Source organism: Tursiops truncatus, chromosome 20, assembly GCF_011762595.2.
Source record: "Tursiops truncatus isolate mTurTru1 chromosome 20, mTurTru1.mat.Y, whole genome shotgun sequence".
NCBI lineage: Eukaryota > Metazoa > Chordata > Mammalia > Artiodactyla > Delphinidae > Tursiops > Tursiops truncatus.
Genome location: NC_047053.1, coordinates 2,252,889 through 2,274,923, shown reverse-complemented (window position 1 = coordinate 2,274,923; position 22,035 = coordinate 2,252,889). Strand labels below are relative to the sequence as shown.

General features: G+C 47.1%; 4 protein-coding genes across 9 annotated transcripts in view; 1 reads left to right on the top strand and 3 right to left on the bottom strand.

Annotated features, from left to right (window-relative positions):
* The window catches only part of TTC19 (tetratricopeptide repeat domain 19), a 26,964-nt gene extending 19,199 nt beyond the window's left edge, over positions 1–7,765 (bottom strand). Inside the window, exons 1-7 of one of the 4 annotated variants that reach the window (XR_004523918.2) lie at positions 7,546–7,765; positions 7,342–7,466; positions 5,244–5,354; positions 4,753–4,791; positions 3,910–3,966; positions 3,535–3,596; positions 1,475–1,569 (exon numbers count right to left, since the gene is read on the bottom strand). Coding sequence is in view for 3 of the 4 variants with exons in the window: in XM_033847767.2 (XP_033703658.1) it covers positions 1,475–1,569; positions 3,535–3,596; positions 3,910–3,966; positions 4,753–4,791; positions 5,244–5,354; positions 7,342–7,466; positions 7,546–7,735 (679 nt within the window). In the remaining variant the exon portion in view is untranslated. Of the gene's footprint in view, positions 1–1,474; positions 1,570–3,534; positions 3,597–3,909; positions 3,967–4,752; positions 4,792–5,243; positions 5,355–7,240; positions 7,467–7,545 lie in introns of those variants that run through there. The other 3 variants (XM_033847767.2, XM_033847768.2, XM_033847769.2) reach the window with 3 other exon arrangements.
* Positions 7,700–19,432, top strand: ZSWIM7 (zinc finger SWIM-type containing 7). Of its 2 annotated transcripts, XM_004311920.4 has the most exons (5): positions 7,833–7,967; positions 10,088–10,109; positions 13,087–13,189; positions 17,894–17,998; positions 19,296–19,432. In XM_004311920.4, the coding sequence occupies exons 1-5, from the start codon at positions 7,877–7,879 to the stop codon at positions 19,413–19,415; spliced, it is 441 nt and encodes a 146-aa protein (XP_004311968.1). In that variant the 5' UTR covers positions 7,833–7,876; the 3' UTR covers positions 19,416–19,432. The 2 variants fall into 2 exon arrangements, with proteins under 2 accessions (XP_033703664.1, XP_004311968.1); XM_033847773.2 differs by lacking the exons at positions 17,894–17,998; positions 19,296–19,432 and adding an exon at positions 13,588–13,701 and having other exon boundaries at positions 7,700–7,967.
* Positions 9,962–22,035, bottom strand: part of ADORA2B (adenosine A2b receptor) — a 31,308-nt gene continuing 19,234 nt past the window's right edge. Inside the window, exon 2 of the mRNA XM_004311917.4 lies at positions 9,962–22,035. Within this exon, the coding sequence (XP_004311965.1) occupies positions 21,372–22,035 (664 nt within the window). The 3' untranslated portion in view covers positions 9,962–21,371.
* SPECC1 (sperm antigen with calponin homology and coiled-coil domains 1) overlaps positions 21,923–22,035 on the bottom strand; it is a 267,975-nt gene continuing 267,862 nt past the window's right edge. For both annotated transcript variants that reach the window (XM_073797313.1, XM_073797316.1), the window contains one exon: positions 21,923–22,035. The gene's annotated coding sequence lies outside the window, so the exon portion shown is untranslated.

Below are 22,035 nucleotides of genomic sequence, written 5' to 3'. Positions count from 1 at the left end.
CACATCAAAACTACAATGAGGTACCTACCAACTCACACCAGTCAGAATGGCCATCATTAAAAAGTCTACAAATAAATGCTGGAGAGGGTGTGGGAAAAGGGAGCCCTCCTACAATGTTGGTGGGAATGTAAGTTGGTGCAGCCATTGTGGAGAACAGTACGGAGGTTCCTCAGAAAACTAAAAACAGAGCTGCCGTATGATCCAGCAAGCCCACTCCTGGGCATGTATGCAGACAAAACTCTAATTCAGAAAGACACACGCACCCCTCTGTTCATAGCACTATTCACAATAGCCAAGACACGGAAACAACCTAAATGTCCATTGACAGATGCATGGATAAAGGAGATGTGGTACATATACACAATGGAACACTACTCACCCATAAAAAAGAATGAAATAACGCCATTTGCAGCAACATGAATGGACCTAGAGATCATCATACTAAATGAAGTCAGTCAGAAAGAGAAAGACAAATATCATATGATACCACTTATATGTGGGATCTAAAACCTGACACAAATGAACTCATCTGTGAAATAGAAACAGACTCCTGGTTGCCAAGGAGAGGGGGTTGGGGGGAGGGACGGACTGGGAGTGTGGGGCTAGCAGATGCAAACTATTACATTTAGATGGATAAACAACAAGGTCCTACTGTAGAGCACAGCAAACTATACCCAATCTCCTGGGATAAACCATAATGGAAAAGAATATTAAAAAAGAATGTCTATATGTGTAAAACTGAGTCACTTTGCTGTACAGCAGAAATTAACACAACATTGTAAATCAACAATACAAAGGAAGGGGGGGGGAGGGAGGGAGGGAGGGAGAGGGGGAGAGGGAGAGAGGGGGAGGGAGGGAGGGGGAGAGGGAGGGAGGGGGAGGGAGGGAGGGAGGGAGGGAGAGAGAGAGAGAGAGAGAGAGAGAGAGAGAGAGAGGGAGAGAGGGAGGGAGGGAGGAAGGAAGGGAGGGAGGGAGGGAGGGAGGGAGGAACCCGAATGGCTGAGAGCCAGTGTCCTGCCCACCCCATTCTGTTCCCAGCATGACTCTTCATGCTCTTCCCTCCGCGATGAGGACAGACAAAACATGAGCTTCACTTCCTTTCTCATAGCTGGTGGACATTGGGGACCAAAGGTACTTAATTAGCATTGTGACTGGTAGCTGAACCAAGAGACAAGAGAAGAAACTTCCCTTTCTGCTCCCCAATTTTCCAGAGATGATATATAATAAAAATCAACAGATATATTATGAAGATGTTACCACGGGGTTAAAAAAAACAACCACCACCAGTGGTCAAGTCATTTAAAGAAAATATCTAATTCCAAACCCTCTGAGACCTTAGAAACAGCCACAGCTTCCAAAATGAGTAACTTTCCCCCCAATTCAGATACCTTTCTGCTTCCTTTACCACAGCTGAAGAGTGAAGCCCTTTGTGGCAAAAAAGGCAACTGTCCAAAAAATAGTCAGGTTTCCCTACCTGACAAAGTGTCTTCTGATAATTCCTTTTGTCTCTCAATTTTTTCCTCTAGAGTTGAAATGCAGAATTCATAACCAGCAAGAGCCAGATCCTGTCTGTAAAGCAAAGAGCACCAATCAGCTGCACACCTTTCACAAAGTGCTCTTCTGTCCTCATCTCTCCAGCTCAGGTTTACATTGTCAAGTGCAAGACGGGAAGAGGGAATTTTGTTTAAAATCTCTAAGAGGTGTCAATCTGCCCTTTCTCAAGTTTGGGTTTTTCTTGGTCACCTAATTAACGTTAACTTAAGACAGAGTTTCAATAACCGACATGACCAGCCGTTCCCTCACCTCCCACTAACACAGTTCAGAGGGGTCAGCTCCTCCACGTGTGAGGAGGTTACCCCTGCTCAAAGTGATACACTACCAACGGAGGCGAGGGCCACGGCAGTGAGGATTCTAACTGCTGACCTCACTCAGTTTCTGGAGGTCTGTTAGCTCTACACTTCTCCCAAGCTGCAGGTCTTTGATGCAAGTTTCTTTTACAGAAAGGGAACTCCTAGCTAGGGCACTAGAAGGCATTTAGCCCCACTCTTAGGACCTCAGTCAACTGGAGAGGACACCCAGGCAGCAGGGAGACTGACTCTGGACAGAACAAGGGTCATCTGCTGGTTTCTACAGAGATGCACAGAAACACGACATAAACTCCGTCTCCATCCACAAGCTCAGCCCTGGTTTCTGCTCTTCCATTTTGGCTCCTAGCTTCTCACCACAGGTGGCACTACCAAGCTCACCTCTTCTCCTCTCGTGCTTTGCCAGATGACCCCACTGTTCTGCTGTTCTCAGAAGAACCAAACCTTGGCAGGAGGGACCCTATCCGATCAGGGCACGGAACGGGGGAGGCTGCCCACAAGGCATCCTGAGTCACAGCAAAATGTCTACCAACGACCCCTCCCAACTTGTATCAGCCTTTCTCAGCCTCAGGGCCTGGCCCTGGTCTCATGCGTTCCTTAACAAATCAAAATGAAAAAACACTTTTGAGTAACTTGCAGGCGAACTACTAGTGGGTACTACCTCGTAGGAGGCCACGGGCGTGCCTTACCCTCCGCCGTCACTATCTCTGGGCTGCTTCTTGCCCTGGGAGCTCATGCCCCACCCGTAGCTAGTCCTGTTGCCCAACCAAATGCCAGGAGACGGACTGGGTCCCGCTGAGAATGAAGGAGCTGCTGACTAGAGCAATTCCAAACTTCTGGTACCCAACTTCTGCAGCAACGATAAAGCAAAGGAAAAGCCAGGCTTACTCAGGTCTTTCCTTAAATTTACCCCAAAATATAACTCTCTAGAGGAGCTGTCTGCTTACATCCTAGGGTTTCTTCTTTGAACCCCACCTAGAGAAGGAAGGTACCAGGCCTCTCTCATCTGCGGCACACACCCGGATTGTCCCCAAAGCCCCTCCTGCGCACCCGCAGACTCCTCCTTCTTTGTAACAACTCAGGTTCATCTAACACTTTTAACTCAGCACTGCTTTCTGGTCCCACCTGCAGGTCTCTCCTCCACTCCTGGGTATTGCTTCCTGAAACCTAGCTACCAGATCATCTCTATGGGCTTTAAAAGCTGCCCGCTGAGCTAGCCACTAAGACATTCCCACAGCAACTCTCTCATCATTTAACTTTATACCTGACTTCCTGGTTTGCTGATCCCTAAACCAGCAAAATACATTATCCCCAGCAGCCTTTACAGTGCCCCCTCCTCTCCTAGGAAAAGCTAAGCTAAGGTTCTAAGTACAACTTCCCTTCCCAGTTCAAGCAGGAACAGAAAACTTGCCTAGACTTGTCACGGTGCAGCCAAAGGTACGAGGGCCGCATGTCCCGCTCAGCAGGCTAATGGAAACAGCAGGGGCAAGCCCAGAAAAGACTCAAGATTTCAAAGGTGAGGGACGGAGCACTATGAGTGTGACACCTAAGTTCTGGAGACCCAGGTGATTAGTAGGTAAATGAAAAGTAAGCAACATCCCAGGGCCAACGTTTTGCCCACAGCCCTACTCTTTGGCTGCCTCCACGCCTAGATTCTGACTATACTTACCTATTCTGAGCAGCATAAATAGTGGCCAGCTTTACAGAGATTTCTATTATTGCATTGTCTTCCTGTTGGGAAAAGAAAAATGAAGGAAATTCATAACAAGTAAAATTTCCTCAAGGGGTATTTCAGATCAACTTCTAGACTGACTCTGACCTGAAAGCCATAGTCTTTAGACTTTTGGAGGAATCAGGCAACTGTGAATTCCTCAGATACCATGCTCTTGCATGAATGAAAGACTGGCAAATTTTATACCAGTCTTAGGGAAAAAGAATTCCAACTCTTTGGCCAAAGCACACGTGGGGGCTGGATGGAGTTTACAGGAAGTAAGACTTTTGAAAACTGCTTCAGCTAGGGAGCAATCCTACGTCACGTCCTTACCTGTTGCATGCCCCCTCCAAGCAGGTAACTCATTGTTGCTTTAAAAAGTTTTTCCGCCTAAAAGCACAAGGAAAAGATTTTTGTTTTATTTGGGTCCCCTATCCAGATGACCCTGGATTCTAAGCACTAGTCTTATGTACCATTCCTTGGAAAACACAACACACACACACACACACACACACACACACACACACACACTTACACTCACATATACAAAGAAAAAGGTAACCTTGTGGTGGGAAAACAGACTAAAATACCAGGACTGCACATCCTCTGGGCACCCTGAAAACTATTCTGTGATGAGTAGAAACCAACTTCAGAAATTAACTTCCCTTCCAAACCCACTGTGGCAGAAACTGGAAACTACCCCCTAATATTCACCCTCCTCTCCATCTCTTTAGTTAGACTCTCCTCAATTTTTACCAGGTCAAGCCTCTTTTGCAGTTAGGTGTGGTCACATGATGAAGCTGTGGCCAAGAGATGCATGCAGAACACATGTGAACAATCTCTAAATCACACTTTATAAGGAAGCTGCTTGCCCTCCATCCTCTCCTTCTTCCTTCCTGTAGGCTGGAGGTGAGCCAGCTCTCTTACGCAGATGAGGACCTACCTTAGAAGGAACCTGGGCTTCTGGGCCACTTCATGGAGCAGAGGTACCTACCCATCTTCAGGGCTTAGCTACCTCTGGATTAATGCATTAAAGGGAAATATGCTTCCTTCTTATTTGAGTCACTCTATTTTGGGGTCTCTTTGTTACAGCAGCTTAGCCTGTACCCTTACTAACAGAGGTTCCTTCAGGCTAGCCCTTCACAAATTCATGACATTACAAAGTGATTTACTTACATTTTCAAGCTGACCCCGTATAAATGCTAAGTTGGCCATCTGAAAATTAATTACAAGTTGTTTTTCAGTTTAGAGCATTGTATTCCTACTTACTTCAAAACGTTTAAGCTAAAGACTCCCCTTTGCTGTCACCCTCTAGCTAAAAAAATAGTCCAGAGAAAAGTATGTCACTGATCTGCCAGTAGCAAAGTACAGCAATGGTGTGAGAACAAATACGCGAACAGACTTTGACGATGACAAACCAAATCTAGATCCACTCTTCACTGAAGAAACAAATATTAATGATATTCATTTCTTTTTTGTCTGGGATTGAGGCGTCTTGTGACACCCCAAGAGCAATAAAAATTGAAACCAAAAGAAAACTTAGTAAAAACAAAAGGCAAAGAGCTTCAGGGCCTGCTGCAGGTCAGGAACATGAATCAGGTGCCTAACCACCCTTCTCCTGCATCCACCCTTAATCATCAATGGCTCAGACTGGCGAGAGGAGTTACCAAATCGTAAGTGTAAGTGATGGCCTTCTTGTTATCACTCTTATAGGCAAGACGAAGAGCATCATGCAAAATTAGCTCTGCCTCTGCTGGCTCATCTTTCATGATGCACAACTGAAAAGAGAAAACAAAGAAAATAACAGAAAATGAAATATAAAGAAAGCAGACGCCTGTGCTACCACACGGAAGTGGGTACAGCTATATATCCCAACACACAGAAGGAAGTTATTCATTCACTCGTCACATACTGACTGAACTCCTACTATGCACCAGGCATTATGTCTACAATGGTGACAGGGAGTTCAGCCTCCCCTGCAGCTCTGTTTGGCCACATGACAAAACTCTGGCCAACAGATGCAGGCAGCAGGAATGTAAGCAATTTTTATCAAATCTTATAAGGAAGCTGCTGGCCCTACATCCTCTTTCTCTCTTCCTGCAGGCTGGAAGTGACCTTGTAGGACAAGTAAGCTTAATGACAACTAATGATAAAAGCTAGGAAGAAAAGCAACAGAAAGGAACAATAAGGGGTCCCCCCTCAATGGGAGTCAGAGAAGCCTTCCAAGGAAGTGACAGTTAAACTGAGGTAAGAAGGAAGAGAAAGAGTCAACCAAATAAGGAATTGTGAGGAAAATGACCCAAACAGCGAGTAGGGAACGAGCAAAGGCCCTACAGGCTGAAGAAAATGGTTCTTCAAAAACCAGTCAAGGGCTTCCCTGGCGGCGCAGTGGTTAAGAATCCGCCTGAAAATGCAGGGGACACGGGTTCGAGCCCTGGTCCGGGAAAATCCCACATGCCACGGAGCAACTAAGTCCGTGTGCCACAACTACTGAAGCCCGCGTGCCTAGAGTCTGTGCTCCGCAACAAGAAAAGCCACCACAATGAGAAGCCCGCGCACCACAACAGAGAGTAGCCCCCGCTCGCCGCAGCTAGAGAAAGCCCGCGCAGCAACGAAGACCCAGCAGAGTCAAAAATAAATAAATAAATAAATAAAATAAAAAGAACTAATTAATTCCTTCTAAAAAAAAAAAGAAAAATGAAAGGCAACAGATGTGAAGGGAGGATGGTGAGCCTGACGATAACTGCCAAATAGGTAGGCAACGTAGGGTGGATCGTGTAGGGTCTCAGGCCACGGCAGGGAGCTCGGGTTCTATCACAAATGCTGTGAGAAGTCATTCAAGGTTTATGGGCAAGGAAGTGATACGATCCGATTTACATTTAAAAAATCACTCTGGGGGCTTCCCTGGTGGTGCAGTGGTTGAGAGTCCTCCTGCCAATGCAGGGGACACGGGTTCGTGCCCCGGTCCGGGAGGATCCCACGTGCCGCGGAGCGGCTGGGCCCGTGAGCCATGGCCGCTGAGCCTGCGCGTCCGGATCTGTGCTCCAAAACGGGAGAGGCCACAGCAGTGAGAGGCCCGCGTACCGCAAAAAAAAAAAAAAAAAAAAAAAAAATCACTCTGGCTGCTGCATGAAGACTGGGTGGCAGGGGGCCAATAGGGCAGACCAGACTTGGAGTTAGGAGGCTGCAGCAGCGTGGCCAGGGTGACAGCAGGAGAGACAGAGAAAAGGGGGCAGATTTGAGAAATATTTTGGATTTGGTGGCAAAATCCAAAAAGGATCTGTTGCTGGACTCTAAGTATATCAGGAGGTGGTAGTTAGGGACCACAAGTTTTAAAAATGACTATGAAGCGTCCAGGCTGGAAAACTAGGTAGGTAGCAGTAAACAAGAGACGGTGAAGGGAGGTGTCCGGGGGGCACTTAAGATCAGGGGTTAGTCTGGGGCAGGTGAAGCCTCAAAGAGAAGCTGGCACATCGGCACACCCCGCCGTCTGCGGGCATCAGTGTGGACGTTGCTGGCCAGGTAGCGGCAGTCTGCCCAATGGAACAGACGCGATAACCCGGGGAGGGGGAGAGAGAGAAGGACCAAACCGCGCACGGCCCGCATTAAGCTGCACCATCAGGACGCCACACGTGTGCACAATTCTCCCGGCCGGCGCTCTCACCCCCAACGCTGGCTAACTCCGCTGCCCCCGGCGCCGCCTCCACCTGCACTGGAGACGCCGGGCCTCCGTCCACCGGTGTCACCGTCACTGCAGGCCCTCACCTTGGCTCGCTTCAGCAGCTGGATGATCTCGGCCTCGGCGTCCCCGGCCGCCGCCCCGCCCGCGCCCTGCCGCTCCCGCTCCTGCTCCTGCTCCGCCGGGGCGGGCCTCGAGGACCAGGCGAGCGCTGCGGGAAGGGGCGCTGAGGTCACCGCGCCCGGCCCGGCCCGCCCGGCCCGCCCAGCCCGCGGGCCCGCGCCCCTCACCTGCCAGCAGCGGCAGCAGGCCCGGGCCCAGGCCTCGCGGCGCCTCTCGGCACGGCGGCACGTCCGCCGCGGGCGCTCGGCCTCCCGCCGGACCCGGCAGCAGGCGCGCCGGGCAGCCCCGGCCCCGCCGCCCCGCCACCCGCAGGAGACGTAGAGCCAGGCCCGCGCCCAGGATCCGATGCATGGCCATCCGCGTCCTCTGCGGACTGCGGTCCGGGGCCCGGAAGTCCCGCCCCGGAAGTCCCGCCACCGGCGTCGAGCGCCCGCCGATTGGTCGGGACGCACTCGACGTCACCGCGTCCGCCACGCCCTGGCTAGCGCGAGACCGGTCATGGCGGTGGCGGCGCGGGCGCTCACGCTGCCGGCAGTGGTGGAGGAGCTGCTGAGCGAGATGGCGGCGGCGGCGCGGGACGGCGCGCCGAGTACGGGCTGGAGGCTTATGTGGCGGCGCCGGCGGGGGCGGAAACCCGGGGTACCGGGGCGGGGCTGCTGGCCCCTACGAGGGAGGTTTCTGTTGACCTCGTCAGTAGCCCTTCCTTCTCAAAATCTGTGTTCGCTCTAAACGAATCCTCTCCTACACCCTGTTCAACGAGCGAGTATTTCAGGGCCGCAAACCCGGCTGCAGACGCAGCGATTTGGGGTGGGCGGGGGCGGTTCTGGACGCTGTGGCTGTACCTGTTTTCCTTTGACCAGCAGAGGATGCTCTGTGACCAGGTTCCCGCATCCCTGGGCGTTCGCAGCACACACCGGTATTGAGAGGGTCCCGATCGAAGTGCATCTGCATGAGAACTGCGCAACCAGCGTCCGAATGGTCCTTGAATAAATAGATTAGACCTCAGAACTGCCCCTGCTGGTTCACTTGGATGGCTTTTGTTTGAAAAGGACCGCACTTTGAAAAGGATTTATCTTGAGTTACTGTTTTTAAAGAATTGAGAAAAGGAAGCCAACTTTTCTCATTTCAGTTAAAACTAAAGCAGTATATGTGCTTGAAAGATTAGGCCAGCCAGGTATTCAAACATGTTCTGATCCCAGAAAGGGTGGGGGGAAAGCCAGTCTGTTGTCAGCTCAAACAGCGGTTGCCCGAGATGGGCTCTGTCTGAATGGATTAATCCATACACTGAGAGTCTTGAAGGGGGCCTGCAGGTGCCTCTGATGCTCAGGACTCAGAGCGACCACTACCAGTGACTCACGTTTATTTTCAGCAGAACCGTTTTCTGCTATTTAAAAATCTTTGTTCTAGTTAGTCATACACTCTTCCCGACCCCCCACCCTTCAACGATAATTTCTTTAGGTCAATACTGAGTTTACACTTGTGATGACGTAAAATGGAGTCACAGCTGAGCCATGCAGGAAGCTAGGATTACGTTTCCTTTCCTGTAACTTTCTGCTTTCTCTCAAAACTGTCATACTTGTGTTTGTTTACTTTTTCATGTATCCCTGATTCAACCTCAAACTCTTTTTTTACCAGTGTTCTAAATCGCTACTCAAGATGTTCAGGTGAATGCGATGTTTTATCAGTTTCATGTTCCTGCAGGAGTCTCTCCTAGAGTCTTCAGGTGTGCTCTCCTATGGGCTGGCTGTCTCCTGAGATCTCCCTTCACCATTATTGTCTGGGGAATTCCCTTTACCTAAGTTGAGCCTTCTATTTAGTTCACCCTACAATTTTCTTTTTCTCAGTTTGCTACCTTATTTTATAGAGCACATACTCTAGTACCTTCCTGAAGAAAAGCACGAGATGTACTTTTTGAGGCTTTACATGCCTGAAAAAGTTCTTTTCCTATCCTCACACTTAATTGATAGTTTGGCTAGGTATTGAATTATATGTTGGAAATACCATTTCTTCAGACATCTGAAAGCATTATTCTGCGACCTTCTAGCTTCTTAAACTTTCTTTCAAAGAGTCTTATTTTAGCCCCCCTGCTTCCTTCCCACTCCAGAGCCATCTGGTGCCACCAGTTTCTGAGGTTTGTTTTAGCAGGAGGGGGTACTAGATTCTGAAGGGTAAATCAGGCTCTGATTTACACTCGGCTCTCCCATTGCTCACTTAGGATTCAGTGTTCTCAGGTCTTGTAAATTATTTTCCAGCTGTGTTTCTCCCTGTCCTCATCCTGGGGAGTTTATGCTTCTTTTAAAAAAATCCTTTTATTATTGTTTAGCAGAATATTGGGAAGGAGTAAAATTTGATGCCTATGTTCAATTCACCATCTTACACAAAAGTCTTCTTGGCTATAGTCTTTTCTCTTTTTTTTGATAAAATTATTTATCTTGGCTGCGTTGGGTCTTTGTTGCGGTGCACGGGCTTCACTCGTTGTGGCTCGCAGGCTTTAGAGCACAGGCTCAGTAGTTGTGGCACACGGGCTTAGTTGCTCTGCGGCACGTGGGATCTTCCTGGACCAGGGCTCGAACCCGTGTCCCCTGCATTGGCAGGCAGACTCAACCACTGCGCCACCAGGGAAGCCCCTGTTTATAGTCTCTTTAAGATGTTTTTGTCTATGGTCACTGGTTTGACACAATTAACCTTCTTTCCATTCCTGTTTTACAGTTCCTGATGAGCATCTGTTATCGTAAGTATATATCCTGTTGTATTTGGGTTTTTTGTTTTTAATCATTAATGTGTTTTTTAAAGGCCAAATTCTTTCAGCATCAACTCTTGATTTTTAAAAAATATTCTTACTAAACTAGGAACAATATTTTCTTTACATGATTAAAAATCTGTCTCAAGTGAATAACCAACACTGTATCTGACAGTACAAGGCATTCCCTTATTGTCCTAATTGACACTTTAACATTGCTCTAAAAGTTGTAGCTGTTACACGAACACATGAAAAAATGAGAAGTACACTTGATCCTTGAACAACGCAAGTTTGAACTATGTGTGTCCACACATAGTGATTTTTTCAGTAAATACATACTGCAGTGCTATACCATGTGAGGCTGGTTAAACCATAGATATGGAGAGCAGCTTACAGTTATACGCAGATTTTCAGCTGCTCAGGGTCAGTGCCCCTAATCCCCGTATTGTTCAAGAGTCAGCCGTATGCCTATTTGCAAAGAGAGACAATTGTCATTATTTGTAGGGGACATAACTACTTTTTAAACACCAAGAGAATAAAGGTTTTTTTTTAAATACAGAAACTAATAATTATTTTCCTTCATACACAAAGTTCAAACATTAATTACATTCCTAATAGCAAGAAAAAAGTGAAAGCTACCTAGGAGTAACTAAACATTTAACTGCACATAAACATTTATATTTAAAAACTCCTGAAGGATATACACCAACTTATACCAGAGGTTATCTTAGGGGGGAGGAAGGAGGTGCAATTTAGAAAATGGCTTTAACTTTTTCTCTATTTCTTAAATTTTTTACAAAGATTTTACATTATTAAAAAAATGACTACATTTAAAACAAAGAAAATAGGCAAGTAATAAAAGAATTCAAGTTACCAAAAGCTTTGACAAAAAGCTAAATTTTACTAGTGATCATAAAAATACAAATTAAAATAATTAGATAACTTCCCATCTATAAAACCTGGGTATCACAGCAAAGATGTTGGTAAGAATCTTCCAGATGTTGGCAAGAACATGGAGAAGAGGATAACTGATGGTAGGAGTGTAACTTGGAAGGTAAACTGGCAGCTGGGAACAGGAGCTTTAAAATATACATATTCTTTGACCCAGAAATTCCACTTATAAGACTGTATCTCAGGGAATTAATCATGGATGTTTAAAGACTACAGTGAGCACATTCATCCACTATTGTTTATGGTAGCAAAAAGAAAAAACACCTTGAAACAATCTAATTATTCAAATTAAATTTAACAAACTCTTAATTATCCAAAAAATAGAGTTTGGGGAAAATAAAAGTAATTGATCTTTACAATGGAATTCTTTATAACCATTAAAAGTGGTTAAAAGTGCATTGAGATATTCACAATATGTTATAAAGTAGACAAGGCAAGTTAAAAAAATTCTTATTAGATCCATTTTTAAAGTTAATTGGAATTTGATTGATACAGTTGTTACCAGATTTTATGTCTTTAGTTTTCTTTGCCCATAGACAATCGTCCTATGTTTAATTTTAAACACTTTTCCCATTCTAACAGTTTGTTATAGTAACAGACTACTTTGTTAGAAAATGAAGAAGTTGAACGTTTTAATTTTAAAGCCTTAGTAGTGCTGTCTTCTTATTTTGTGTCAAATCATATGGGTTCTTTAAAACATTAACTTTTTAGTTTTAGTTCAACCCAGCCATTTTATCTTCCAGTTTATAAAAATAACCCATACTTGTAAATAAATAAATAAAGTCCTTGGAAAACAAAACATCAAAAGCATGAATAATCATACAAGCCAGTGATAATCACTGTTACAATTTGGTTTATCGCCTTTTTTTTCAATGTAATGTTTTACTTTGAGGTAATTGTAGATTTTCTTAAGAAAAAAATTTTTAACATGATGGAGTTTCTAGATATAAAATACGGTGCCCGACCTTTCTCACCTAACATATTGTAAGAATTTTCCCACATATCACATTTTTTCTGGTACATCACTTAACAGCTGGATAGCCTTTATTACTGATCCATAAAGAACAAATTTAACACCCATCAGATGGTCAAACATGAAAAGGCCTGATAATACAGGTGTTGGTGAGAATGAGAAGGAAATAGAACTCTCATATGGCGCTAGGGGGAGCACTGTTTCCGCGGTGGGAAGCTGTTGGCAGCGCCCATTAAAACTGAAAACTGCACATATCCTAAGACCCAGCAGTTCCACTTTCACTTACATAACCAGGAAGGACTCTCATATATGTGCACCAAGGGGCATGTACGGGGATAACTGAGTATTATTTGTAATAGTGTCAAATGGAAACATTCAGAATGTCCATCAATAGAGTACTTAAAAAAAATAGAGTATTTAAAACATAAAATGTATTATGTACATACAATAGAATATATTCAAAAGTTTAAAAAAAATATATATATATATACACACACAAATATATACATGCATCATTCTCAAAAGTACACTGAGTGGGAAAAAAAAGTTGCCAAAAAAGCCTACCATATACCTTTTATGTTTTAAAACTTATAAAACGATACCATATGTATATATGTATGTGTGTATATATATGTATGCACACACACATATGTACTATGTATTATAAAATATAAAAACATTAATAGGAAGGAAACCATCAAATTCATGTGGTTGCCTCGGGGATGAAGGAAGTTGGGACGAATAGGAAAGACTGAAGTATAAAGAGGACTTCTTTATCCAAACAACATGTCAACATTTATTCTGGGGGGTCGATTACATGGGGTCATGTCAACATTTATTCTGGGGGGTCGATTACATGGGGTCATGTTAACATTTATTCTGGGGGGTCGATTACATGGGGTTTTGCTGTATTGTCAGCTTTTTTTTTTTCTTCCAAATTAAAATGAACTGAATTTTTAAAAACTGCCAGTGGTGATCCTTTGGGTCAAGTCACAGAGGTGGCTTGAGTCCAGCCATCTAACCTGAAGCTTCTCTGCTCCCCAGGCTGAAGTTTGTCTTTGGCTCATCAGCCGTCCAGGCCTTGGACCTCGTTGATCGCCAGTCCGTCACCTTAATCTCATCACCCAGTGGGAGGCGTGTTTACCAGGTAGAGACCTAGAGGTGGGGATTATCTCAACAGAATCCCCGTAGGACAAAATGTTTTCATGAATCTCTGTGAAAGCTGGTGACCAGCTCTGAGTATTTCCTGGGCTTTTGAAAAGCCTTTGACCCAACTTGGTAAAATAAGAGTATGAGTAGTTAAAATAAGATAAACATGACCTGTTAGCTCTACCTGGTAGCGATGTGTAGAACCAGCAATGACGCAGAGAGGATCTCTTAGGTCTAACGGAGCACAGTCAACTTTTGCCTTCCTGTCGTTTAATACTAGAGGTACTTTCCCACCCACCCACCCACCAAAAAGTGCTGACTCCATCACCTTGTTACATTATCTCTTGCTTACAAGCAAAAACCAAAATGTACTTTGAAATCCTTCCACATGTCCAGGTTCATCTCATAGAAATGATCTGTCAAAATTGTTGTCAAGAAGTGTTCACGAAGGCCAAACTGCTGAATTCAGGCAGTTTACTTGGACCTTAGTTTTGCCCACTGGAGCTGAAGGTAGGTAGATTTGTAAAGTAACAGATCAGACTCTTATCAGACTCCGAATTACTTTCATGTATTGATAATTCTCACCAAAAGCCCGGAAAGATATTCATTGTGCCGAAAACTGAGGTGCAGAAAATTAACAGTCACCTCCGGCAGCGGGGATGTGTAAAGGCCATCCTGCACTGCCTGTCTGTACGTCAGCAGTGGGCCGCACTCCCCACCCCCAGTTTAGCTACATTAGACAGTGGTACCTGCCGCTGGGATTGAGCGAAGGGAATCTTGTGAATGAAATTAAACACCAGCAGTGGTCTCCAGAATTTTGTGTCTGGCTTGGAAGGAGTGAAAACGAAGCTGTCAGCTCTTGTATTTAATCCAGGCCTTGCTGAAGACCAGGAAGGAGGGATTTTTCAGTGTTTGGATTCTGGTTTATTTATGATGACCTCAGAGTTAAGACCGTGTTGACTCATTCTTAGTGAGTGAGTGACTGGGCAGAGCCTCTTGGGTACACGGGTGGCTTTGCCTAGTGAACTTACTTGTGGTTCCACACTGCAGGATGGTGCGGCCAACCTGGCACGTCCTCCTGCATTTCTGCATGAAGTAAGCCGGGGTGATCCGTGCTGAAGGCTGCAGTTAAAACTCCGGGTTGTATTTACTTAAAAGAGGCTGCTGATGAGAACTTTCTCGTGGTGAGCTGCATAGATTAATAAGCGGCACTCTTAAGTGATGTTGTTTGTACCTGAGGAAGCGTTTCCGTCTTCTTTCTAGAGTATTTACTTTTGGTTTTTATGTAGCTAAAATACCCTCAACGGGGCGGGCCTCGGAGTTTTCCCATGTCTTTTAGTTTCGGATTTTTTGTCCTAGTTCCAACATCAGCAGAACCCCTGACCTGCACAAGCAGAGTCCCAACTGCCCTCTAGTTCTGGGATCTCATTGTTAGTTAAAATCTTAAAGACTCTGAAATACTTCAGTTATTGTTGACTTTTTTGTTCCTCCCAGGATCACTGTGAGTTGTTTAATTTTCATCATTCACATTCTGTATTATATCATGTTGCTTTATTCGTCATGAAAATGCTAACTTCTTAGAATTGTGGCTGTCAGCTGGGACTCTGAATTAAATGAGGCTGTAGAAATCTTATAGACACCCTCAAATTAACCTCAGTGGTTTCATTGTATATAGTAACATAGAAAGAAGTTGGCTTAATTCAGAGGTCCTGTGAGATGATAAAAGTTGAGTCAGACATTGCCTCTTGGTCCTGCTAGTTATCGTTCCATAGGGCAACCTTCTAATGCTCTCACTTCGTCCAGGTGTAGTGGAAATTATCTTAAAGTCACACTGATGTTGTTACCTGAGTTGCTTTTTGATAAACTTTGGTCCACCCAGGAACGGGGGTGCGTCAGTCAGGAGGTGCTAAATAAGTTAGGCTGTGGTAGCAATGACCCCCAAATTTCAAAACGAAGTTTATATCTCACTCACTATACATCTCCATTAAGAGTCAACTGCAGCTCTGCTCCAAAACGTCTCCACTCAGGGTCCCAGTCAATGGAGCAGCCCCCGTCTGGAACATTGCGGATCTCACGGCAGACAGAGAAGAGGACATAGTATGCACCGTTTTTAATGTTTCTGCTTGGCTACTCACGTTGTACTGGCTAAGGCAGGTCACACAGTCAGCCTGTATCTAATAGGGCAGGAATGTATAATCCTCTTTCCGAGAGAGGCACCGAACTTGGGGAACAGTAGATCATACAGTTCCCCACTGTGATGGATGCTAAGAGGCTTGAGCAGCCATAAAGTAAAACTGTCCTGAGTGGATGACCACGCAGGTGGGCCAGTCACCTTAGAACCTCACTGGAACCGCAGCAGACTTCCTCCAGGCAAGGTGCACACACGTCCAGCCTGGGTTTGAGTATCCTCTTTCCTGCACTGCTTTTTTTAAAAGCTCTCTCCTTGGGATAAACATTCCAGGCTCTGAGTGGCTGAACTGGGAGTATTTCCCGTGAGAGGAGGGGGGTTTTCCATTGAAGGGTGAAGGAAGTGAATTAGATGGTCCGTGAGGTCAATTTCTAGTTCTAAACGTATCCAACTCCGATCTCTGCCTGATTATTGGGTTCGTTAGTTGTCCACTGCTCGATAAAGACGAAGCAAATTCAGAATTGACTGTTCATTTACAGTATTCACTGCCTCGGGCGGCTGAACGTTTTGAGTCCTAGCCAGCCTTTGAAAGGATCAGCAAGGGAACCTCTTGTAGAAACTCTCCCCGTTCCTGAGTTACCGGCACTCAGCTTCATCCAGAGAGTATTCTGATGGGCTGGGGACCCACCATAAGAAGGAACTTGTCAGTGTAGAATTCCAGAGGCTTATGCCTAGTTAAATGTAAATCCAGAGAGAAGAAGAAATCTGAAGTGTTTTATTCATTGGTGACAGTTTGGAGACGCAAGAATTGTTGGTGTCACTGCTGGATGTTGATCGGTTTTCGTGCAGGACTGAGTAGGAAACAATCTGCTTTAATGCTCTCCCTTCAGCCTGTGTTTTCCAGACACTGGGGAGATTCCTGCAATCATTCTCAGCGTCCACCACCGAAAACATGTCAGCGCCCCAGGACTGGAAATCTGTAACATGTGATTTTCTTCACACCTGATTTGTAACTGGGGCTGAAATTTTTAATGGGAACAGTAGGCATCTTCTTACCTAGTCATGGGCCATTTCTGGTAATCTTGCAGCCCCCAAGGAATTCTCCTGACTTGGTCAAGAAACCTTAGCGACATGGCCGCGTCACGTGAATGCAGGTCATTTGACGAACAGGCACAGCTCGTGCCTGAACACTGCTGTTGCTCGGTTGAAGCCTTTCCTGCTGCTTTATTCTTTGTGAGGAGAAAGAGGAGCTCTGGCATTTGGTGCTTTTTAAGTCCTGGCCTTTTCATGTAGGTGGCCACCTCAGAGCCTGCAAAACGTGGGAGCCCTGTGGCAAGTTGCGGTTCACGTGAGCTAGCCCTCGGGGTGGCGCCGCGTGCCCAGGGCGCTCCTTTTGCCAACAGTTTGCAGAGTGTTTTTTTTTTTTGTTTGTTTGTTTTTTTTTGGCTGCGTTGGGTCTTTGTTGCTGCGTTGGGTCTTTGTTGCTGCGCGTGGGCTTTCTCTAGTTGCGGTGAGCGGGGGCTTCTCTTGTTGCGGAGCACGGGCTCTAGGCGCACAGGCTTCAGTAGTTGTGGCTCGCAGGCTCTAGAGCACAGGCTCAGTAGTTGTGGCTTGTGGGCTCAGTAGTTGTGGCTTGCGGGCTCTAGAGCACAAGCTCAGTAGTTGTGGTGCACGGGCTTAGTTGCTCCGCGGCATGTGGGATCTTCCCGGACCAGGGCTCGAACCCATGTCCCGGGCATTGGCAGGCGGATTCTTAACCACTGCCACCAGGGAAGCCCTGCAGATTTAACTGTAGGAATGAAGCCCTCAGCTGTGTCTTTGGCCGCTTCGTGGTGGAGACGTAAACAGGCGATTTCTCCGTTTGTCCAGTCACACTCCAGATGCAGCGTCACTTCCCTGGATGGCCTCTCCTCACCACTTGACTGACAGCCGGCCGTCTGCTCTTGGACTGGCGTGTTCCCAGCCCTCGTATCTGTGCGCTCCTTCCATCCTGCTGGGGAACAGGCAGATCTGGGCTTACCGCGCTCTGAGACAGCCGCCCGATCATCCCGTTACAAGATTCTCTGCTTCCTACATTCCTCCTGTTCTCAGATGCTTTTCAGAAGCCCTTTCCCGTTTTCTTCTGAAGACCTGTCTTTCTGCCTCACCACCAAGCCTTCACCTGTTTTCAGACTCCCTTCACACGTGTGGTGGAAGCTTTAGACGTTTACACACATGCTGTGAAATACCAGAGGTTGAGAAACACCACGATGAAGTGCAAATGAGGGGGCTTTCTCCTCTGCCTCTTTATAGTCAGCCCACGGAGTGGGCCCTCTGAATCACCAGCCAGAGGGATGGTTTAACCCACCCGAAACGCTTCTGTTTTGTCCTGTGGAGTCCTCAAGGGCAGAGCTCTAAGGCAGCAGGAAGGTCCCGCAGGCAGGGAAGTCGAGTTGCCACTTCTGCGGAAGATGTTCCTACGGTTCTTCCCAGCGCAGAGCAGCTCTGAGTCGTCAGGCAGATAAATCCGGGGGAAGGGAGTGGTTTTCCAGCACACCTTTCCAAGTCTGATCCCATCTATCCTTTCCTTTCTAGGTACTTGGAAGTTCCGGTAGAACATACGTGTGTTTGGCCTCTTGTCATTACTGTTCGTGTCCGGCATTTGCCTTCTCAGTGCTGCGGAAGGGTGACAGCCTCCTGGTGAGGATGGGAAGGGCCCCCCAGCTGCGGCTGAGCTAGGAGAGATTGAGAGCCCTCGCCGCGTCGTTTAAGAGCTGCACAAAGTGGGGATTTTACTGCATGTGGAAACATAGTAGTTTCTTCTCTTTGACTTCAGTTAGTCCTCTCTTTTGGGTTTACCCTCCCAAAATGCAGTGTCCTTTTTAGAACTACACCAGTTTCCCATTTTAATTTAAAAGGTCACAGATGAAGCTGTGGGGAGGGCAACAGGTAATCCCCAAAGCTGGCAACTGGGGAACCAGTTGGCCCAATAGAAATACGAACTAAATCGCTGCTGGCAGCTTTGCATACCCCCAGCTCCACGTCCAGCCTCGAGGTGTTTCTTCCCACTCCCCGTGAGACAGCCTGGCACTTGGCCATGCTCGACCTTCCTGGGGGCAGGAGAGCACATCGGTGCCTCTGCTGACTTCACGGAGTCAGGGCATCAAGCAGGAACAAGACACACTCACAAAGCTCCTGACTCCACAGGAGAAAGCACTGCCCAGCCATTTGTTAAGTCTTGCCAAGGAAGAATATTGTAGCACCCGCTGAGTTCTTCCCCTTTCTTTTACACACCTCGGGAACTGGGTGGCAGGTTGAATGTCCCATTGTACAAGAAGCCACCTTCACAGCTGATTTCACCTGTAAAATGACAGGGTTCAAGCAGGCCCTCCAGTAACCTAAGCTGTATGTGCTGTGACACAAGGTCCAGCACAGGTCCTCCCCCCAGAGGTGTTACAGGCCGAGGCACGCGAGGGTCCCGCCACCCCTGCCCCTGCCCCCGACACCGCGCCCCGGAAGTCTAATAGTGGTGAAGGGACTACACTGTAGACTCTGAGCATGTGTGTAAGATGGGGATAAGACCTGTCCCGCTAGGGGGCTTAAATGAGATAATCTTATTATCTCATTATTAAATAATTCTCAGAAGCACTTAGCACAGTACCTCAAGGAACGTTAGCCATTGCTATTAACAGCTTTCTGAAGGCGAGGAAGAAAGAAATATAATTTAGGACTAAAATAAAGAGCCTGTCTCAGTTTTCCCTTGGTTTTACCTGTACCAAGCTGGATCTAAACTGTTGCCCCAAACAACAGGCAAAGGAAAACCTCCTTCGTCCCCACTGCCTCCTAGGAGGTCTCATCTTTGTCTTCAGTTGCAGGCAGTGAGTGAGAGGCGCACAGTCTGTGCCCCACTCCTTTCCTGCTACGTGTGATGGTGGTGAGAGGTCTGGGTTAGCCCGGCCCCTCCGGTTTCTAACTGGTTTGTGTGTTTTGTTTCCAGTGCAAGCACCTCTTGGCAGTTTATCTTAGTCAGGTTATGAGGACCTGTCAGCAGCTGAGCGTCTCTGACAAGCAACTGACTGAAGTATTATTGATGGAAAAGACACAGGAAGCATCATAGATGGCGCAGATGGAGCATCACACTGTCCTTCAACACAGGAGTCCTGTCCAGGACGCACGCGACCGGCCACGCGTGATTCACGCGGCCGAGACGTGAACCAGACTTCCTGTCGCTGTCCCTTCCCCGTGGGCTGCAGGAGGCATTGTGGGTTGGGCCCAGGATGTGCGTATGGTTTGAAGCCCTCGTGAAAAGTCTGGACCAGCCTCCAAGCCCCTTGGGTAGAAAATTTCCAGATGGAATCAAGCGTTTTAGACTCCAAAGCCTAACATCATGTCATGGTCATAATTAGATTCTTAAGTGACCAGAGTACTAGGCATTTCTAAGAGGTTGGAACGGTAGGTGAAACAGCAAGCTGAAGTTTATAGATAAATAAGCATCAGTTCTTTTTCTTGGGTCCAGAAAATTTTTCTGCGGTAAAAGGTTAGAGCGGAGATGTGGCTAAATGGCAGCAAAGACAAAAAGACATCAGGGTTCTGGTTTCAGCGAGCTGCAGAATCTGCGGTGTTGAGGCCAAAACGGCTGATTAAATAGGCTGTATCGTGAGACATGTAGTCAGTACCTAGGACAAGGAAGTGCCGGTTTGCTCTGCGTGCACTTCTGAGCTGTGTAACGAGCCAGACGAAGGAAGCTGAAGACGCTGCTGGGGATTTCCAGTCTGAGGAAGAAAAGGCTGAGAGATTCCCAAGAGGATGCTGGGAGGGAGATCAACGGGACGCATCCGGACCCCAAGAGAGAGCAAAGGAGCAATGGCGGATGAAAAGGAACACGAGACAGATTTCGGCACAGGACAGGAACTTTCCATGGGGAAGGCTGTCCACAGCTGCAACAGGGTCCTAGAAGGACAGGCTCTCCCTGTCTCTCTAGGGGTTCGTGAGCCTGCAACATGCGCGCAGGGTTACTGCGGAAGGAATCGAGTCAGCGACCAGACAGGTGAAATAGATGGTTTTGCAGCCTCGGACAGCCCCCAGCCCTGTGCCCCGCAATATGAGGTGCTAACGAATGACTGTGGGGAAGGCCGCAGATGGCGCAGGGCTCTGTGGTGGCAGAGCCTTCTCTTAGGTCGAGGTGTGGCGAATAAAACCTATCAAGACTGTGCTACTTGGCAAACTTGGGCTCAGTGTAAACTTATTTCAGGATAAAGAACGGAAGGTAGGTGAGCTCTGCATAGCAGGCCGGCGCAGCACCCTAAACTGTATTTTTGTTTTTAAGTTTTATTTTTATTTCACCTCATACATAAACACAATTCTCTAACTTTCCTTAGTAAAATTTTCACTTTGGATTCCAGCAACTTGGCCAACTTGAACTTGGGAGAGAAGTAAAATTCACTATCTAGCTCTGGAAGGGGGAAACAGAATCTGGTGGCGGAGGGATCCCACTTCTCCAGTTTCTTCCTTTAGGGTAGTTTGCTGTACATGGAAAAGACTGTTATCAAACCCGTCATCTGATGACATTCTACTTAAGAACTTATGAGACTATCATCTCCCTAATATGGCAGTGTCTTGATTGAAGAATTATACTTCTAATTTTCCTGGTCACCTTCCCCAGAACAAGTATATATTTTTAGTATGTCCAACTTTTTCCATTGCCTGCTAAGTTAAAAAGTATTTGTATTGTAATAGTTCACAGTGTTTCACAGTAAAATAGTTTCAGTCATTTTCTACCACGAAAGAGGTAGAGTCTTAGGAAAACAAAACTTTCTTTTACAATCCATTCAAGTTGTCGGCATCATCAGCCAGAGCAGCCAGAGAACCGTAAACACATGTGCCGACCCTCGGGACCTACGAGTAACGTGTGCATATTAACTAGGTACGTGGTACCTCCGGGGAAGTGCTCCGAAGAGGCCACCTGCTGGCCTGTGAGGTGTAGCTGTCCTTCCAGTGAGAATCCGCCAGCCATGCCCGGTCCCTTTGTTACCGAACTTGTGCCTTCTCCTCGAACAGGCGAGAGGAGCCTCGGTCACAGGCCCACCTGGAGAGCAGGCTGCGCCCCTGCCTGCCCATCCCCACTCTTGCGGACGTCTGTCCGGCAGAGAACATACCTGGAGATGATTTTGTGGAAAGTGTAGCGGAAGTCTTGGTTCCGGTAGGCGTAGACAATGGGATTGACGACCGAGTTGGCGTGCGACAGGAGGATGGCCGTGTTCATGGCCCACTTGGGCTTCTCCTTGGCCCAGCCTGGCTGAAAGAGCGAGGCACAGTTGATGGCGTGTACCGGCAGCCAGCACAGAGCAAAGATCCCAACAATCATGGCCAGGGACTTGGCCGCGTGGACCTCCCGCTGGAGGACAGTCCTCGAGTGGCCCACGAGCTCCATGCGCCGGAGCTGCCTGCAGGCCACCAGGAAGATCTTGACGTAGATGACCAGCATTATGAGCAGCGGGGGCAGGACGCACCCAAAGAAATTGAAGTACACCATGTAGCTCATGGGGACCACGTTCTCAAAAAGACACTTCACAAGGCAGCAGCTTGCGTTTGTGGTTCCATCCCAGGGCTCCGTGCAGTTGGCGGCACGGTCTTTACTGTTCCACCCCAGGAACGGGGTCAGGCCGATGCCCAAGGCGAGGATCCAGAGGACAGCAATGACCCCTCTTGCTCGGGCCCCAGTGACCAGACTCCTATAC